The sequence below is a fragment of the Lycorma delicatula genome, chromosome 8 (assembly GCF_047948215.1).
Source record: "Lycorma delicatula isolate Av1 chromosome 8, ASM4794821v1, whole genome shotgun sequence".
Taxonomy (NCBI): domain Eukaryota; kingdom Metazoa; phylum Arthropoda; class Insecta; order Hemiptera; family Fulgoridae; genus Lycorma; species Lycorma delicatula.
In genome coordinates this window covers 11,263,680-11,285,608 of record NC_134462.1, presented here as the reverse complement: position 1 = coordinate 11,285,608, position 21,929 = coordinate 11,263,680, and the positions used below count along the sequence as shown (strand labels likewise).

The 21,929-nt window shown below is 32.0% G+C and overlaps 1 protein-coding gene across 1 annotated transcript in view; it reads left to right on the top strand.

The window, feature by feature from the left end:
- LOC142328870 (DNA-binding protein D-ETS-3-like) overlaps positions 1 to 21,929 on the top strand; it is a 401,528-nt gene that overhangs the window by 138,986 nt on the left and 240,613 nt on the right. The window contains exon 4 of the mRNA XM_075372998.1: positions 18,512 to 18,571. Within this exon, the coding sequence (XP_075229113.1) occupies positions 18,512 to 18,571 (60 nt within the window). The remainder of the gene's footprint in view (positions 1 to 18,511; positions 18,572 to 21,929) is intronic.

The following is a 21,929-nucleotide window of genomic DNA, read 5'->3' as shown; positions in this document are numbered from 1 at the left end:
TCGAACCGATGTGCCTTCCATTGTAACATATTTTATTAATTAAACTTTTATTTGGCTATAACTCTGGAACCAATGAAAATAAGTACCGCTTACGATATATCATTGAAAAGCTCTCAATAAGGGCTTATTACTGCATTAAAAAAAAGTAAAAAATCCACCCTTTTTTGGACACTTTTGGTTCAGTCGATTACAATCAAACGGCGAGGCGCACAGCTAAATGTTACAACAGTTCTAAATTCAAAATTTCAATATCCTATGGCTACGTTTAGACAGACCGAAACTAGTCAAAATGAATATTTCCGTTGAAATCTTAGAACCGAAATTTTTCGCGATCTGAATACTTCCGTTACTTCGTACAAGGAAGCAAAAAAAAGTATATAGAATATAAATTAGGATAAAATAAAATATAAATGGATATAATATAAATATTAATAGGATATAATATTAATATAATATAATATAATATTAATAGGATATAATATTATAATAGGATATAATATAAATATTATAAAATATAAATATATATATAAATGGTGGGTTGACTATACTTTTTAAAATTCAACTTCCAAAACTAAACAAAAAATATCCTTAGGAAAGATGGTGATGTCCTTCGTTAACAATGTAAAAATAAAGCAATGAAGCTTCCTTCAACAGGCTATCAGTACCAGCGTATCTGGAGCTATAAGAAACCTCATAGTACCTTCCAAAGGGGCCATCAACAAAGATTTTCCTTGAACATATGGACAGGTATTTTTAATGACTAGGACTTTCGGTCCAGTCATAGAGGAGTGGTTTCACCTCGTTGGAGCTCCAGCACGTTTCAGTCAGTTTGTACCAGATTTCCTGCATGAAAAACGGATAGGCCCCGGAGGGCCAGTGCCGTGGCCTGCTCGATCACCTGACGACTTCGATCGCCTCCTCTTGACTTCAAATACATGTGGGGCCATTTGAAACATATTATTGTTTATTCAACGCAACAAGGATCCAAAATGAATTTGAATAAAATAATTCATCAGCATGCAACATACCGCTGTCCCAATTAATCTCAAATGCAGAAACAGAAAAACTTTAATACCAAAAGTCTACTTTCGTGGGATCCCGCATTATCAGTTTTTTTTTTGTCTTCAGTCATTTGACTGGTTTGATGCAGCTCTCCAAGATTCCCTACCTAGTGCTAGTCGTTTCATTTCAGTATACCCTCTACATCCTACATCCCTAACAATTTGTTTTACATATTCCAAACGTGGCCTGCCTACACAATTTTTTCCTTCTACCTGTCCTTCCAATATCAAAGCGACTATTCCAGGATGCCTTAGTATGTGGCTTATACGTCTGTCTCTTCTTTTAACTATATTTTTCCATCTTTCTTTCTTCATCTATTTGCCGCAATACCTCTTCATTTGTCACTCTATCCACCCATCTGATTTTTAACATTCTCCTATAGCACCTCATTTCAAAAGCTTCTAATCTTTTCTTCTCAGATACTCCGATCGTCCAATATCCTCGATCGTCCTATATGGAAGTGAAACTTCCATATAGGACACAAAGCGACCCTCCAAACATACACTTTCAAAAATCTTTTCCTGACATTTAAATTAATTTTTGATGTAAACAAATTATATTTCTTACTGAAGGCTCGTTTAGCTTGTGCTATTCGGCATTTTATATTGCTCCTGCTTCGTCCATCTTTAGTAATTCTACTTCCCAAATAACAAAATTCTTCTACCTCCGTAATCTTTTCTCCTACTATTTTCACATTCAGTGGTCCATCTTTGTTATTTCTAATACATTTCATTACTTTTTTTTTGTTCTTGTTTATTTTCATGCGATAGTTCTTGCGTAGGACTTCATCTATGCCGTTCACTGTTTCTTCTAAATCCTTTTTACTCTCGGCTAGAATTACTATATCATCGGCAAATCGTAGCATCTTTATCTTTTCACCTTGTACTTTTACTCCGAATCTAAATTGTTCTTTAACATCATTAACTGCTAGTTTCATGTAAAGATTAAAAAGTAACGGAGATAGGGAACATCCTTGTCGGACTCCCTTTCATAATCAGCATTATCAGTAGATACATAATTTTAGAATTACATGAAAATCAAAAACAAAAACTTAAAAAATGAATAAATACATAAACCCTAACAACCGTAAAACTTGAACAATACTATATTACAACCAGCCGGATAGATGTAAATTTTAAACGTCATGTGTTTATTTTCGTAAAAGTTGTTGCCAAGTGTTACAACTCACTGTCTTTAATTAGAGTATCATCTTCAAAAATGATCTGCTGATTAATCATTTCATATTTTTGTTAAAATTTATAAATGTAATATTTTTTACGTATATTTATTTTTTTATTGTTAGAAATTTCCAAAATTTCTAAATTTTTATAATCAGTAATACTACGGTTACATTGTAGTATGTGGTCGGCCATATTTGATGCAACTTTCTTCCTGTTTCTGTAAGCATTATGTTCCATAATTTTTTTTAAGGTTCTTTTAATTTTCCCAGTATATATCTTATTACACTTAATTTTATTATTCCTCTTAAATTATCTTTATCACATATAACGATTCTATGCTGGTCGTGCACGTTTTGTCAGAAATTCCAACTTGAAGAAGCATTATTAAATGCGGTACAAGTATCTCCCATCTCAAGCACCAGAAGGTTACCATATGGCTTTCATGTTTCGCTATCATGTGTGTTGCCGAACGTTACGGGAGCGACAATTATTAATTAACACGTTTACAAGAGTTATTTTCACCTGATTTAGATAAAGGGATGAAATTCTGTCGGTAGTTAATTAGAAAATGTGAACTTCATCCCGATTTCCTAAGTAATATTGTAATTACTGATGAATCCGGTTTTACAAGAAATGGCATTGTACATTAGACACTCACACTTCGGAACCAAACTTTCCATGTGTTACAAGTCATTTCTAACGCACTTTTTCGTTGTGTGGTCTGATCTTCTTGGTGATAATCTCTAGGCCGTTTTTTCTTACCGCCAAAGCTCTCAATAGAGAGCGGTACTTTCACTTTTTTCAAACAAATCTGGTGGAACTCTTTGAAGGTATTTCATTTGTAGATAGAATGCAGATGTGGTTTTTCAACGATGACGCACCTGCTCACTACTGTCGTGATTTGATGAATAATTTAATTAACACCTTAAGCAATGGATTGGTTGAAATGGACCATTAAATTGGCCACCTCGATCACACGGCAGCAAACTTTTTTCTTTGGAGATGGATGAAATCGTTACGTTTATTCCGCTCGTATTGGCACGCAAGAAGAATTTTCATTGGGATATGTCAAATCGAGGAATCAATGAAATTAATTCATAAATGTGTTGAAGAAGAATGAACATTTTAGAAAATCTAGAAATCGTTAAATTAAAAAGTAACAATAAAACGATCAAGCGGTATTCTTTTCGATAAGGAAATAGATAAGTAAAATTAAAAGGTAAATATAACTATTAATAACAAATAAAGAAGACGGCCAGATGGTAAGGCATGACGCAAATATAGGGAGGGGCGTTGACTAAACGCTATATAAAGATTAACAAAAATTTAAGAGTACCGGCTCAATAAGTTTTGACAATGGAGTGGTTCCGAAACAACAGGTATGAAACAATGAAGCTAAGAAAGCTAAGGATTACTCAACATAGAAACTAAAGTGATCTTAGCAGGAAAAATAATAGTAATTATTTATTATGTTAATAACCACAATTTTAACCGTTATGGTTTAATAATTTTTTGAAAAAAACCAAAAAAGCATGTGATTTTTATTTTTTTTAGATCTTTTATTCATTTTTTCTGTATTGATAACTGTTCTATTTAATTTACATTATGTTGTTGAAACATTGATGGAAATTGTTCTGTTTAAAATCGTATTGCTTTTCCGATCTAGTTTGCGTGTTTTATATCTAATTAAAATTGAACTTCTGAAATTTATGTTTAATTTTAATAGACATTATTTAAATCGATTTTCTGAATTAAATTCTCTGCAGAGTTAACTAGAAATTATTTATTTATTGGTAGATTAACAAAGGTTTTATTGCAAACCAAAAAAATTGTAATTCCCGACAAAACGTTTTCGCGTTTTACCTCGTTTTTCTTAAAACCTAAGTATCGTTATTCAATTTCTTAGATCACAAACCATAAGGAAGCACCAAATTTACCCATCGATTTTTACCCCAAGAATTTTATTACGTTCTATTTCACAAAGTAAGCAGAAATCAGGGCTAATTGTTTCGCGAGCCGAAACTCGCTAACGAATCGTTTTCGCTGACCTATGTTTTCACGAATCTTTTTCTTATCTTTTCCTATAGAATCATATCGCAAGAGATTGACGTACAATCTGGAATCATCTGTATTATATAAAAGAGCCGGATATAGATAATAGATATATCAATATACTACTCAAAGACTAGTTGGCAGGAATGGAGGGGTTTGAATTGAATTGATTCAATAGCGCAATGATTTTAACCACGTGTCATCGTCTAGTGTAACGTCACGCATGATGCTTCTTAATTCTACTCGCTTCGTGGGAACGTAGTATATACCGACACGTACAAACACTACACTAGAACCGACTAACTCATTGTCATCAATATTATTCACGTCGTCATAATGTTAATCTTCATTCTTCATCCAAATCCCCCTCTTAAACAAAAATCATCCCACTCTTTATCCCTACTAACCTCCCCCTTTGCAGTTTTTCAACATAAATTTCGTTCCAGGTAGTTACGGTTCATCAATTACCCTTATGGAAAATTATATCACAATAGATACATTCATTCTGTAGATTTACTACGTGTAGTGTATACTACATATATAATATACTCCACTGCCACCACAATTATTAACCTCACCCTATTCGCCGTTCAAAACACAATATAATTAAATTAATATTTATGAACAGATTCTGGTGGTATCATTATTATCCCTATTGAATAATTGAAAATATTATTTTTGATTAATAATTACTATTTAAAAGCTGGTACTAAGATTTATGTCTTAATTTATTATATTATTTGTCCTTACAATAATAATTATGCACTTATTTTTAATTAGTTAAATTAGTCGTTGTGTTTTATTAGAACAAAATTAACATTCGTTCAAAAATCAAATAAAATTAAAATCAGTTTAATAAAAAATTTTTTTCAAAAGTTCGGTCTATTTGCCTTGCCTTACAAAACCCTGTTACTGAAGTATATTTAGAGCGAGTTAAAAACGAAAAATTATTCCTACAATTGTTCATATGGAAATGTTTGTGTAAGATGGAATATCAATTCCTATATGAAACATCACGATGTGTTCAACATGAAAGTCGAAGGTTAATAATTATAAAAAAAAAGGTTTAAAAAATTGATTAGCTCCTAATGGCAGGCACATAATAATTTCAGCAAGATATAAGAAAATTTAATGTTTTTTTTTTTTACCGGTTATACGTGTGTCATATGTCACGGCGCCTTTTTTTTAATTAAGAGTTTTCCATGGCGCCCTATCCTAAGTAAAAGTATGACTATTCGTAAGTAAGAGATAAAAATAAATAAAACTCGTGTATCTTCGTTAATTTTTTACTTTATTAAGATTAAATTAATAATTATAAATATGAAGTTAATTATGAAGTTTTTACAATATTTCGCGACGCCCCTGTGAAGAGGCCGCGGCTCTCCGGGCGCACGGCGCACAGTTTGGAATCACTGTACTATCAGATTCCATTAAGAGTTTTACTTTATATCTTATAGATATAGAATATAGATATAATATAGGTCGCTTGATTTTAATGGATGTAAAATCAATATGAAAATATTTTCTTAATTTCACTGATGTGTCATATAACTATCTCTAATATAACGTGGTTTAGTTAGGTATCATGGTTTAGTAATACCAATGTGTATCACATTTTACATCATAATATACGATATCACCTGATACAAATTTGGTATTAACCAATTGTAGTGTTTTCGTGGTAAATTTAATCCTAAAAGGTCTAAACTAATGTCTACAAATACTACACTAAAACTAACATATCCTTTTATTTTCCCGGCTGTAGCATCTATAGCTATGAAGAGAAATTTTTTTTTTTTTTACTAATGTGTACGCTAACTAATTAACAATAAGAAACCCCCCTCCATACGGCCAATGAGATGAGGATGAGGATAATGGGATGAGGATGATTTACGCTATGTAAATGTGATGTAGACTTGTACAGACTCAGGCCGACATTTCTGAGAAGTGTGATTAATTGAACTCCAGTTAAAAAAAAAATTGGTCTTTTATTAATTTTGGTACCTTAAGAAGATATTAACAAAATTTAAAAAAAAAATAAATTTAAATTGTAAATACGAGGTGTGTGAGAAACACCGGCGCTGGAAGGCTTCAACAGGTAGGGCTTTTCACTGGTTAGGTCACGGTCTTTTGAATGTTCTCCAAAGTTCCAAAATGACATCCTTTTAAGACATGTTTCAATTTCGGGAAAAGAAAAAAGCCACAAGGACTCAAATCAGGTAAATAGGGGGGGTTAAGGAACCGTAGGAATGCGTTTTGAGGTTAAAAATTCCCTGATGGAAATGGCCGTGTGACACAGGACATTGTCATGATGAAGCATCCACTTGTCTGCAATGTCTGGTCTCACGCGAATCACTCTTTTCCTGAGCCTTTCAAGGACACCTTTGTAAAAACACTTGGTTGACAGTTTTTCCTGGAGGAAAAAATTCTTTATGCACGATACCCCTACTGTCAAAAAAGCAAATCAGCATGGTTTTGATCTTTGATTTGCCACTCTTCGCTTTGTCGCTTTGTTTCAGGATCGTACTCAAATATCCAGGATTTATCACCTGTGATCACACGCTTGAAGAATTCTTGGTCATTGTCAATCCTCTCAAAAAGATTAACGCACACGTTTCTTCGATTGCCCTTCTATTCTCTTATGAGGTTTTTCGGCACCAATTTCGCACAAAACTTTCACACGTCCAAATCGTCTGTCAAAATTTGATGTTCGGTGAAGGTGTTTAAATTTAACTGTTCACTCATCATCCTTATTATTAAACGACGGCCTGATGATCTCACAAGAACCCTCACACGTTCAACGTTTTCGTCAAATTTTTGAGTTGAAGGTCTCCTTTAGCGAGGTTGATCTTCAACGTGTTTTCGGCCTTCCAAAAATGATTTTTGCCAGCGGAAAACTTGTGCTTTTGATAAGTAATGTTCCCCATTGGCCTGTTTCAACTTTTCAAAGGCCACACTCGCGGATTTCCCAAGTTAAACACAAAATTTGATTGCACAAGTTGCTCTAATTCGTAACACACCTCGCAACAAAAACACAACTTCACTGATGGCGCTGTCAAAAACATCTCATTACTTTTCTCACACACCTCATATCTCCGAAAACATTTTTTATTCCAATTTGACCATTTTACTTGTTACCGTTGATCCACTTTTTTTTTAAACTTGTCGGACAGGTACTACCTTCGGGAGAAAAGAATGTCTTAAACTTTGGAAAAAACGGAAAAAGGGATGGGGTGTTTTGACCGAAATGAAATTTCAAATCTTTACTGGGACAAATTAAACTTAAAAATAAAATCGGTCTTTTATTAAGTTCTGTTCTTTAAGAAGATATTAACAAAAATTTTAAAAATAGTAAATTTAAATAATTGTAAATATCTCCGAAAACATTTTTTATTCCAATTTTACCTTTTTACTTGTTGGAATAAAAAACGTTTTCGGAGATATTTACAATTTAATTAAATTTATTTATTTTTTATTTGTTAATGTCTCCTTAAGGAACATAATTTAATAAAAAACCGATTTTATTTTTAATTAATTTGTCCCAGTAAAGATTTGAAATTTCATTTCAGCCAAAACACCCCATCTCTTTTTCCAGTTTTTGACCTTTTTACTTATTACCGTTGACCCACTTTTTTTAACTTGTTGGACAGATACTACCTTCGAGAGGAAAAATATTTTAAAATTTGCAAAACCTGGAAAAGGGATGGGGTGTTAGCCAAAATAAAATATTTAGTGGGACAGATTAGCAAAAGGTTTTTTTTTATAAGTTTTATTAGCATAAAACTTTTTTTTTATCAAGAACATAAATTTTATTTAAATTCCACCTTCAAACCAATAGAACATTTTTTTGACTACCCCACTACAATGGTCTGTACCAACAAAAATTATACTCATATTTAAAATTCCATCTTGTAAGTTACTCATGAATTAAAAAAGTAAAAATCGTTTAATTTTTAATAGTATTTCTTGCAAAAGAAATTAACCCAATATTTTCACTTCTTCCTAGAAAATTAAAACTTTGTTTTCCATCAAATCACACAAACACCAAGTAACGCAAACAGATACTCATTAGGAATACTGACAGGGAATTCACGATGTGTATCCTTTGGACGGGAAAACAACACTCATTAGGAAATTCACGATGTATTCTTTGGACGGGAAAATACTCATTATTAGGAATACTGACAGGGAATTCACGATGTATCCTTTGGACGGGAAAATACTCATTATTAGGAATAATGACAGGGAATTCACGATTGTATCCTTTGGACGGGAAAATACTCATTATTAGGAATACTGACAGGGAATTCACGATGTGTATCCTTTGGACGGGAAAATACTCATTATTAGGAATACTGACAGGGAATTCACGATGTATCCTTGGGACGGGAAAACACTCATTATTAGGAATACTGACAGGGAATTCACGATGTATCCTTGGGACGGGAAAACACTCATTATTAGGAATACTGACAGGGAATTCACGATGTATCCTTTGGAAGGGAAAACATTCATTATTAGGAATACTGACAGGGAACTGACAGGGAATTCACGATGTTGTAAGATCCCGATACGAGTCCTTTTTTGGATATCTTATTTGCATATTACGGCTACAATCTTTCATTCAACGACGGAAATATATGTTTAACGAATTAATTTTATTCCAACTTATATAAAAATTGAAGAGAACTATATGTTGTACATAATTAGTTTTCTTCCCACGAATATAAAGAAGTACACAAATTTATATATAAAAAACCGGGAAATATACGTTGTAACTAATTTCCTTCCAACAAATATAAAAAACCGCTGAAATATATGTTGGACCTAATTAGTTTTCTTCAAACGAATATGAAAAACCGCGGAAATATATATGTTTACGAAATTAAAAGGAAATAGGTAAGGTCAATCTTAAAAATAGCGGGCAATAAAAATAATCACCGATTCTTGTTAGTGTTCCCTCCAAAATGGCAAAAGATGTGGATGACAAGTTATAAAGGTCGACTTGAGTTGAAGAAAAACAGTAATATTAACAAACAACTGAAGTATGTCTGCTTTAACGATCTCTCCAACTATTACAAGAATTTTCTTTATGAGGCGAAACAATTTATATGGGTATAAAATGGCAAGGTCTATATAAGAGAGAACGAGAAATCTAGGGCGTTACGATTATGTACTGTTTAAGTACAAACGATTTCGAATCATCGAAATCGTTTGATTTTAATTACTATTATTTTAAACTGAGATTATTTTCTTTTGATTGGTTTTTTTTTCTTTTTTACCACGGAAAAATTGAGGAATTGTATGATTTAGTTAGTGTTGATTGTAATTTTTTTTTTTATTTAGTGTTGATGAATGTAAGTGATAACTATTTTGACTATTGCCCGTAGGAAAATAATCAGCTTATCAATATTTCCATATGAATATTCGTAGTTTTAAAACAAATTTTGTTGAAACAGCCTGTGAAATATGTAATAAATAAATTAAAAGTATCTTTTCTTGTCGATGTTTTTTCGGAAACCTGGATTAGGTATGACGAAGAATTCACGTACAATCTAGATGGATATGTAGCTATAACTAGTAATACTAAAATAAGCCAAAACTTTGTAATTGTTGTTATCTTAGAGAAGACATTACATTTAAGTTACAGTTACTGACATTGCATTAAAAAGGTACATTAACACATTACATTACAAACAACTGATTGTGTGGTGGGTGGATTTTTTAGATCACCTAGTGATGTAAATATTTTCTAGATAACTGATAACTTGATAACTTTTCTAGATAACTGGTCAAGGTCATTAAAACCTAACATTATAATTAAATCTGACGGTTTTGTTTCAAATATAAACGATTTTGTCTAGGGTAATTAAGGAACGTATATTTTTTATTGAGCACGTATTTTTTAAAAGTCATAATTTGAAATCTAATTTTAACTATTTTGAAAATGACTATTACTGATCGTTTTGAAATTTCCTTTCATTTAATTATAAATGATATAAATAATTTTAAATCCAAGCAAGAGAAATTTCCTTTCATTTAATTATAAATGATATAAATAATTTTAAATCCAAGCAAGAAAAAGTTGATTATAAGAAATTATTTGTGGTATAACTTGGCGTGAATTTAATAACAGTGTAAGTATACTAATAAAATTTATAATAGTGTAAAAAAATTCTGTTCTTGAAAAAATAACGCATAAAAGAATTAAAACCATGGATTTCTTCTGGATTAATTAATTCCATAAATAGAAGGGATAAATGAACGGAAAAATAAGAAAACAGCCATTCAGTATTAAAAATTAAAGAATAATTATGTTACTTACAGAAATATACGCTTGTAGAATTATTATAAAAATCTGGTAACAGAAAACAAGAATACTTGTTGAAAAATATGGAATTTTGTTATGAGATTAAATTAATTTTATTTATTTATTAATTAATTTTTGATAAATTTATTAATTTACTCGGATAAAAGAGGCGTAATTTTCCGAAGTGGGTTCCAGGTATGCTCAGAATATAATACTAAATAGAAATCCTAACAACACAACACAGCCGGTAGATTCCTTTTACCTATTACCCGCGGATGAAGGGGAAGTTGAAAATTTGAAGTTGAAAAAATTTTCACGTTAAAAACGAATTCTAGCACTGGACTTACTGAAATAAGTAATAAGGTTTTTAAAATAATTGCGTAGCTAATTTCTAAGCCTATAATTTTTAATAAATGTTTCGAAAATGGTATATGCCCTTCCCATTTAAAAAAAAATAAGAACTAGGCCAATTTTTAAAGGAGATGATCCAATTTGACAATTATATACACCACTTAGTTTAATTAGCAATATTGTGAAAATAATAAAAGCTACATTAATTAAATAATCAAATATCAAATAATTGACTATTCGGATTTCAGGTTAATAAAAATAATGAAGATATCTTTAATTGATAAGCCTTATTGTTAAAGCTGATAATCCGTGTTTGGCTGTGTTCTTAGATCTAGGTAAGGCCTTTGATACCGTCCCTTACAATATATTACTGGGTAAGTTAGAAAAATAGGTATTAGAGGTGTTGCAAACGTCTTATTTAAAAAATAATCTTGATAATAAATACAAACGATTTTTTTTTTGTCTTCAGTCATTTGAATGGTTTGATGCAGCTCTCCAAGATTCCCTATCTAGTGCTAGTCGTTTCATTTCAGTATACCCACTACATCCTACGTCCCTAACAATTTGTTTTACATATTCCAAACGTGGCCTGCCTACACAATATTTCCTTCTACCTGTCCTTCCAATATTAAAGCGACTATTCCAGGATGCCTTAGTATGTGGGCTATAAGTCTGTCTCTTCTTTTAACTATTTTTTTCCAAATGCTTCTTTCTTCATCTATTTGTCGCAATACCTCTTCATTTGTCACTTAATCCACCCGTCTGATTTTGAACATTCTCCTATAGCACCGCATTTCAAAAGCTTCTAATTTTTTCTTCTCAGATACTCCGATCGTCCAAGTTTCACTTCCGTATAAAGCGACACTCCAAACATACACTTTCAAAAATCTTTTCCTGATGTAAACAAATTATATTTCTTACTGAAGGCTCGTTTCGCTTGTGTATTCGGCATTTTATATCGCTCCTGCTTCGTCCATCTTTAGTAATTCTACTTCCCAAATAACAAAATTCTTCTACCTCCGTAATCTTTTCTCCTACTATTTTCACATTCAGCGGTCCATCTTTGTTATTTCTACTACATTTCATTACTTTTGTTTTGTTTTTGTTTATTTTCACGCGATAGTTCTTGCGTAGGACTTCATCTATGCCGTTCATTGTTTCTTCTAAATCCTTTTTATTCTCGGCTAGAATTACTATATCATCAGCAAATCGTAGCATCTTTATCTTTTCACCTTGTACTGTTACTCCGAATCTAAATTGTTCTTTAACATCCATGTAAAGATTAAAAAGTAACGGAGATAGGGAACATCCTTGTCGGACTCCCTTTCTTATTACGGCTTCTTTCTTATGTTACTGTTACTGTTTGGTTCCTGTACATGTTAGCAATTGTTCTAGCTCTGTATTTGAACCCTAATTTTTTTTTAATTTTGAACATTTTATCCCAGTCTACGTTATCGAATGCCTTTTCTAGGTCTATATACGCCAAGTATGTTGGTTTGTTTTTCTTTAATCTTCCTTCTACTATTAATCTACTATTAAACGATTATAAAAGATAATAAACCCTGTCACGCCTATTATAACTAGTTATGGCCTCCCTCAACGGATTGTTGCGGATGATACTGCATTGATTTTTAATGCATCATCGTGTAATTTAGTATACAAATTTGCAGAATAAGGTATTAATACTGTAAAGCTATACTTTAAGTATTATACTGCATGGCTGGATTTTTTTGTTGTCTTCAGCCATTTGACTGGTTTGATGCAGCTCTCCAAGATTCCCTATCTAGTGCCAGTCGTTTCATTTCAGTAGACTCCTACATCCTACATCCCTAACAATTTGTTTTACATATCACAAACGTTGCCTTCCTGCACAATTTTTTCCATCTTCGTGTTCCTCCAATATCAAAGCGACTATTCCAGGATGCCTATATCCAAGTTGCTTATAGATCAGCGACTATAAGCAGGATCCTTATAGGCCAAGGTGTGTGGCGTGTTAAGTCTGTATCTTCTTTTAGCTTCTTTCATTAATTTGCCGAAAACCTCTTCATTTGTCAATTTATCCATCCATCTGATTTTTTAGGATTTTCCTATAGAACCACATTCCAAAATCCTGCGATTTTTTCTTTTTAAAAAACGTTTTCTTGACGTTTAAATTAATTTTTCATGTAATCATCATTGTCTTACTCCTTTTTTATTATTGCATGGCTGGATAAGCACTGTTTGACGCTTAACTAAACAAATTATATTGCCTTCTCTGATAATTCACATGGTCAGCCTTTGAGAAATATTTTGAAGATCGTAGTTCATATTTTTGTTAGATCTTTCTTTTTTACAACCTATTTTACAGTACGGCATCATTGTATATACCATACAATGATGCCGTACTGTAAAATGGTGCTGCAATGCTGAACGATATCTTCAAAATACAAAACTTTATTAAAACAATACTAAAAAAAGTTAAAATGTATCCATCTAAGCTTACTTTCAAAAATATGAAGGTGTTAATTGTTATATTTCCATAAAAAGGTTTAAATATTTATCTAATTAGAAATGAGATTAAATTTAAACCCAGGATTATTTAGATTTAGATTATTTCTAAACTTACCATAATGTCTAGTTGTACACCTCCCCCTTTGGATGCAATCGACTGGACCAAAAGTGTCCTAAAAAGCCCGAAATCCAAAAGATTTGGATTTTGAACCTTTTATTAACTGCAGTAATAAGCCTTCATCGAGCGCTTTTCAACGATATATCATAAATGGTACTGATTTATTGTGTTTAAGGGATTATTTTTATAAATATTTATATTAGTTAATACCTAAGTAATATTAGGTATATATTTTATATACCTAATTTCAGTAATCTCGTATACAGGAGAAATAATTGTTCAATGACTATGAGGCGGATTCTATTTGAGGGAAGTCAAAAAATCTCGTAGTCATAATTCGGTTATATTTATACGAGCTCAGTACAGTAAAATCAAAATAAAATTTCATGAATTACTTTTGTGTAAATAAATTCGTTTTAAGATATTAATAAAAAAATTTAATTTTACCTCCAAACCCCCTTTCAACCACATTGCTAGGATACTATCTTAACAGTAATCTTAATAACCGAGTAAATCAAAAAATCTCATTGCATTCCGATTTTACTGTATTCATTTTCTTCTATTTTTAGCCTACTATCATGTCTATTTGAGTAATTAATAACAAAAACCTGTGATAACTACTAAAGTTACAGATCAAACAATATTGTCATTGGTGATATTACCGATGAAAGATTACGATTCCCTAGCGATTTATTTTCTTCTTATTTTCATGTCTATTTGAGTAATTAATAACAAAAATCTGTTTTAACTTGTGAAGATGAAAGATTACGATTCCCTAGCGATTCATTTTCTTCTTATTTTCATGTCTATTTGAGTAATTAATAACAAAAATCTGTTTTAACTTGTGAAGTTACAGATAAAAAAATATTGTCATTGGTGATATTACCGATGAAAGATTACGATTCTCTAGCGATAATTGCTGAGAGAAACTATGCATTTAATTTGATAGTTATTTTTTATTATTAAATGAATGTCATTCAGCTTAAATAAAATAAATATGCTGACACTAATAAATGTTCTGACAATTCTACTAATCTATAATATATTGTAGTATTCATTTTTATACTGTTTAAAAAAAGTTGAAATTTTACCAACTTATTTTTTTATAGAATATATTTTAACAAAACATTTATCAATAGTTATGTTGTAGTAAAACAATTATTACTATTACAATAAAGATTGAGCTAATAAAATTATTTTATATAAAACGCTTAATAAAATATTTTATTAAATAAAGAAATAAATAACTTTTATATTCTATTTCCTTTACTTTTATTGTTCGCTTCTATTACAACCTATAAATAAAATAATACAGAATTATGTACTCGAGAGAGAGTTGATTATAATGTCACAGCTTTATTGTATTTTATGAATTGAGTGATATAAGTTTAGATGGGAAGTGGGGTTTTGAATAGAACGTGTCAGAAAAAACACAAGAGGGGGAAAAGAAAACGAATGAATATTTTCCTGCGTAATGGAGAATGTAAAATGAAGAAGGATCGTTAAGGAATTTACTTTATTGTCGCGTATACTATCGCTTTTATTTGTCAAACGGATGAATTCACAGTTTTATGTTTTTAAAGAGTAAGAAAAATAACCGTTTTGAAGCTTTTATATAAGAAAGAGCGAGAGAGTGTAAATCGGTGGGGGAAGGGAGAAAAAGAAAGACAGCGTGTGTTACGTTAAGTGGTTATGCATTTTTCACGTGGTCCAAAGTGAACAAAGGATGTTAAGGGAAGAAGGAAATGATAGCATGGCCCTGGCATGATTGCGTCAAGACTCTATTATTACATTTCCCGTCCTTTTAGACGTGCTTCTCCGGATCTCAGGGACGCCATTACCAACCCGCCGCTAAACTTTGTGCATACTACAACAGATAATTATCGGAGATAAAGCGAGGGGTTGACAATTAAAAGACGCCGACACTAGGCGAGGGTGGTGGAGCAGCGGGGGCGGAGCGTCGCCTTGGTCCTATCTGCAGCCGCCGTTTCCGGGTCCTCCCCCTGACAAGCCCCTAAGTATTTCCTCACCGCTACCCGTCTCTTCTACTCCGAACATCTCCCCAAACCGTCCCCACCATTTCCACTAAAATATATGCATCTCCTTTTCCTTCTCGTTTTCATCTTTACTTATTCTCTGTCATATTCTTTGTTCTTTTCTACAAATATTCTTATTGCTTCTTTATTTCTACATTTTATTCCTATTTTTATATACTGTCGTTTCAATTGAACTCAATAAGTTTTTTTTTTAATATAATTATCATATTCTTGATGAGGCATATTTTTCTTTCTAATCTTTTGTGATTGTTACCGTGTTTATTTTTTAAAGGAAATAATAAAATAACAAGTTATTTCCTTTTAAAGTCTATTTCATCTGATATGAAACCTTTATTAACTGACTTCAAAAAAGAGGAGGTTCAAACGTATGTTTAAATCGTTTTGGACTTATTCGCTAAAGTTTATTCATAATACTTGTTTTATACTCTAAATTTCGTGTAATAATTCTATTCTAAGTGAGGGATGGGTAGCTTCCCTGTGGAGAGGCAGTGGGACCATCCAGAAGCGGAGGTTCGAATGTCTCGAGGATGCACGGAAGACCCTGATTGGGGCTGAGAACATGGCCAAGCTAGGGTGGGGCAGACTGCTTCTACGTCACATCGGGTGTAGCTTGAGGTAATGCCGAAAGGTGATGCCAGTTACCCCCGGGGTGGTTAATAAGGTAAAAAAAAAAGGTAGTTTAAGTGAAATTTTTTAATTTGTAACAAAAGTTTACAGTCATGTAGATGATTTAAGATTCTATATGTAGTTGTTCATTTAATGAATTTTAATCCGAATATATTCACCTGAAATTCCAAGAAAAAGTTCAAAATTTCAATCATAATAGATTAGGAAGTCGGAAAACGTTACGCCGAAATTTCTTCCCATCTGAATTTCTTTTGAACATTCTTTCTTTATTCAAACGGCTTTTCTTTTGACTTATCCATGAATATATTAAAATAAATTTTAAAAATTAGGTTAAAAAACGATTTAAAACGTAAACATTGACGCCGTTTTTTAATTTGTTCAAGTCTCCTATAGATTAACCCAAAAGCGTTACTAGGAACTGTAATGTGATCCAAAATTTGAAGATGGGTGACGTTTTACCTAGTATATATTTATATAACATCTATTTCTCTATATATAATCTATTTCATCTATATATAAGTTCTATTTCTTAAAAATATTTTTTGCCTTTTTTTACTGAAGGCGTAAACAATTCTGTCCATATTTTTCCTTTATTAAAAAGACCAGTGACATAAAAAAGTAAAAATATGGATATTTATGGTTAAGGAATATGGTTAAGATAATAATCTTTTTAGAGCTAGTATGGACTGTATTCGGATGAAATGAACTGAAATCATATTCTTCTAGGATAGTTAAATTTATTTTTGTCACATAAGACACATTTATTTTTGTCACATTTAAAACATTATACAACACAAGCCACATTAAACTAATGAATGAATGAATGACCGCACCAGACGGAATTAGACACTAAAATGTTATTAATAAATAACATTAGTCACATTAAACTGTAAAATGCTAAATAGCACTAGTCATTACATGACCGCGCCCGGTGGGATTCTGCACTCGAACGGTCACATTAGACCCTTTGTCACCTTAAACTAACTGTACATGACCGCACTCGGCGGGATTCTCGACTGGAATGAATGTATGTATGTAGACACCAGAGCGCAGCATAAGCCGGCTCAACTAGGAACGGAACAAATATGGATAAGGAAAAATAAAGTCCATTTGCTGCATCTTTAAGAAAATCTATTTCTCTGGGATAAGCCTCCAGATCAACTGACAACTGGTTTGCTCTGTAAACCTTCTCATCCAATGCTCCCACCTTATGTCGCATAGAATAAAAAGAATCATTGTTGATACTTATTTCTATGCATTTTTTTTTCTCTATATATCATAATTGACAAACGAGCAGTTCTTTGTTGAATTGAATTGTGTAAACTCTTTTTTTCTCGGATTTTGATATCGGATTCGGATTAAGCACATCGATAAAGGTTCATAAGAATACACAAACAGCTGCGGTCGGCGTCGGCTTCACCAAAATAGACGTAAAATTAAAATCAAGTTGGTTCAAGTGCACTAATGTAAGGTACTAAAATATACAATTACAAATTTTATAAATCGAATCTAAGACTCCAAAATTGCAGAAAAATTTACTTTTTGATAACTGAAAAAAAAATGCCATAAAACCGCCAAAACACGAGACAAATAAATAATGTTAACGTATCTAGCGTAAGTAAAAATTAGAGAAAATAACTTTGTTAGAAATGAATTTAGAGAGAACAGTAATAATAAAAAGAATATTTGTTCGGGAAAATCTTATTAGATTTTCATCGATAACTGGCTTTTTATAAAATCCATAATGATTTTAAAGTAATTCAAAGTTGGGCACAAGTTTTGAGTGCATCAATCTTGGATATGATAGATTGAATAATGTGAACAGTATGGAAATCTAAATTGAGGAATAAGGGAGAATGTAACGATCTGAATTGTGTATCGTATTACATAATTGATACTTTTATTTTAATGAAAAGGGTGTTCAATTTTTTGCTAGTTCTGTTGGTGCATTGTTGCCATGTGCTTTATCGAAATGAGATTTTGGTTAGTTGAAATACCATTTTTATTTTATTCTAATTAAGTAAATTAAATTTTATTACTAAGTTTTTGATAGGCTAACAATCCGTCTCTCACCAAGGATACGTCTTTTGAGGTCAAACTTCCGCAACTGATTATTAATACACTGTGTTTTTTGGTCTTGGAAAAGTTTAATGGGAAAATCAAAAAACATAATGTTTTTTTTAAGTACGGGATTCGTAAAACGAGAATTATTATTCAGTAAACTAAGGCTTGTTAGTAAAATTATTTTATAATTTTCTTTCAGGTCTTGATTCTCAAAATAAATCTACCACTAGCCTAGGACATCTTACTACTACTGGAAGTGGTAAGTGTAATTTTAAAATGATCTTATTTGTAGCTATTTTAAGGTTATATAATAGTATTAATTTATTCATAGATTTTATAAAATTTTTGTGATTTTTGGGTACACTTGAAATTCTCTGTACATTATCATTTATTGTAATTTTATTTATGATTAGTTGTATATGTCACGAATTATATAAATTCCCTTTCATTTTATTCCCGCTAAACTTCAACTGTCACTGGTAGCGAATTGCAAAAATTAAGTATTGAATATAAATCCGGACGCCGTTTTATTTTTTTAATGTACATGTGAAAATAATGGAAAAAATTCAGAAAACATATTTATTAAATAAAATGTCCTAAACAAAATGTCCTATAAAATGCTTCGTTTATGAGTTACGGCTAGTGAAAAATTTCGCTCGGATATCAGCCACCCCGGTGAAATGAGGTGATACTGAAATTTTTAGGATGTTAGTTAAGAGGCAAAATTTGGTGTTTTCACCAATGTAGGTTTTGAGAAATTTGGGGTTTCCAATAAATTGGGGAAATCCCTGTTTTTTTTATGTTCGACGTTCAATAATTTTGTACCTTGTAGATCTTTATAAAAACCTTGTAGAGAATTTAATTCTGAACAAAATGGTTGAAGATAATTTGAATAAACTAAGAAAAATAATACATTTTTTTAGAAACGGTAAATTAGACCAAAGTTCATTATTCATAGCAGTTTATAATAAATGTTCAAAAATGAATCCATCATTTTCAACACGATTCTATATTTTTATTAATTAAATTAATCAAAAAGCAAAATATATATATGTAACCAAAACAATTAGTAATTCATTATTAAAAATAAAATAAACAAAACCCAACAAAAAAATTAATTAAGTTTAGAGTAAATTATAAATGTATGAAATAATACGTATGTAAAAAAATAGTTGTTCAAACAAGAGAAGTAATTTTAAAAACTTATCTCTCAATAAAAGATACAGAAGAAACATAATTTTATAAATGAATCATAGTAAATAAAACAGCTGACCTCCGTGCCTGAATAAGTAGCGTCCATAGCATATCGTACCGGGTTCGAATCCCGGTCAGGCATGGCGACTTTTCATATGCTACCAATTTCCACCGGTCTTATGACCACAGCTTTTGATTCCCGCTCTTTCATAACAAAAAACATGAACAGACTAATTCACCTAAAGAGAGGGGCTAAAGCATCACAATGGAATCAGAATAAAAGAACGTACATCCAGTATATAAAATCCTGCTTTTATTATTTTCGGATACTTCGGTTTACTGCAGTATAGGATATACGACGCGGAAGAAACAACTTCTCCGTTTCGTACTGTATTCAGTCATCGACACGCAACAACTCCTTGGGCATTTAACTCTTTGACGACTTCCTCTCCGGTGCAGTTCAGTAAGTCTCTATAAACAACACTACCTTTTGAGGTATTTAATGTATCGTGCGGCGAGACCTCAACGTCTATACTAAAATTTTCTTAACTTTCAGTAACATGTTCCTACAAACAGTCCAAATGCGGTCTTCCTAACTTAGACTTCGGCAGAGCAAGCTCACAGCAGTCCACCCTGAACCTGGCCTCACAATCGAGAAGAGGGATGAACACTCCCTGACCGCACTCCGTCTAGCGTTGGCAAAGACAGGTGAAAACAGTGAAACCGCGAAGCACAACCGCAACCATCTTGGACAGCTTGGGGCCGCCAATCCCGTACACCACACGATTTTCTTAAAACCCAAAAGAAACACATGATGTTAAAGATGTAAATGGCCCATGCCACTTAAAACAAGTTAAAAATAATACGTTCCCCGTTAAAACTTTCAGGGTGGTTGAGGTACCCGTCTTCTCATTTAAAGTACTCCGTGCCGGAGGCTACATCTTTTTCTAGTAATTTTATTTCAGGCGTCTCAACTGCCTTTGTGAGGATTTTATGTATTTCAACTTTTATCGTATGTACATTTTTTGTAAATTTCTTCGGCAATTCAGCCTCTGTATTCTTGGCCTAGGTCGAAGACTCATTCCTAGGTTGTAAGGTGTTCCACCTTACTAGCTAGAGCTGGTGCCAATTGCGTGACTACATCTTCTGGTTCAAAGAAAACTGCAAGAGCTGCAGCAACCTGTGCATAGGGCGCAGTCCTCGGTATTCTGCCGAGTTCAATTTTTGTAGCTTCATAGTAGCTGTCTTAACTTGTACTGCCTTAACCTCTTGAATAGGTACTGCCTTAACCTCTTGAACAGCTACTTCTTGCTTATATATTTGGCAATTCCGTGATCTCGCTGAATGGGTAACGGTGCACACGCACAGACTGTATACATCTGTAATATATATATATATATATATATATACATTACAGAGTGAAGTATGAATAATGAAACAAACTTTCAGCACATGTTCTGGGGAAAATAAAGAAGAAACCTCATATTAACATGGGTTCTGAAACGCTTTGTTAGTGAGTGTCAGCGAAAGATTTCGTCTGTTTCTTCGGTAAAATTAAGCCAGATTGTAATTCTTGGGACTCAAAGGATAGATTTAGTGATTTTTTTTTTAAATATGTTTTCTGGACTTTATTCATATTATTTTACTTTATGAATTTACAATGATATATATGTAAATGAACATAAAAGATACAATAATATAAAATAAAAACGAAGTTTAAGAGCAAGAAAATCAAACTCTTGCTCTTTGAAAGGTAAATCCAACCGCTAGCTATTTTCTCTTCCCACACGCATCCCATACACATGTAAATATTTTACTCAGTTTATCCCCATTCAAATCAAACTATCACACTCTCCTGTAAAATAGAATTGCCTATAAATGACCCACGTACCTATAATATTTATGGTATTTTTCAGCTCATTTACGTATTGTTGAACGAATATAACGTAGTAGAATAATGAAAACTTTTATTAAAAATGAATTAACCTTTTAATATAACATATTATTTAATAAAAATAATAAATGTAGTATTTTAGCGTACATTAATACATAAACAACGATTCTATGGTATATGGTGTCAGTCGGTTAGTGTCATTTAAAATGTTAAATTTGCGTTTACCTTTTTCTATTATTTTGCTTTTATTTTTACCCTATTTTTTTATAATCTTGATCCCAATTATAATAAATATATCTGAACCCCTTGCGACATTACTTTGGTTAACTGGCATTTCTTCCGCCATTCTTCGGTCGCCCTAAGCATATGACCAAATTTCCTTGCCAAATACAGCTACTGTGCCTCAAAAACAATTTAGCGACCAATAATCTAATAGCGTGAGCGGTCTAAGCGAGGGATGGATCATACACCATCTGCTTACGTGTCCCAACCGCTCACTTGTCATACAATAAAACTAAACCGGGGAGGC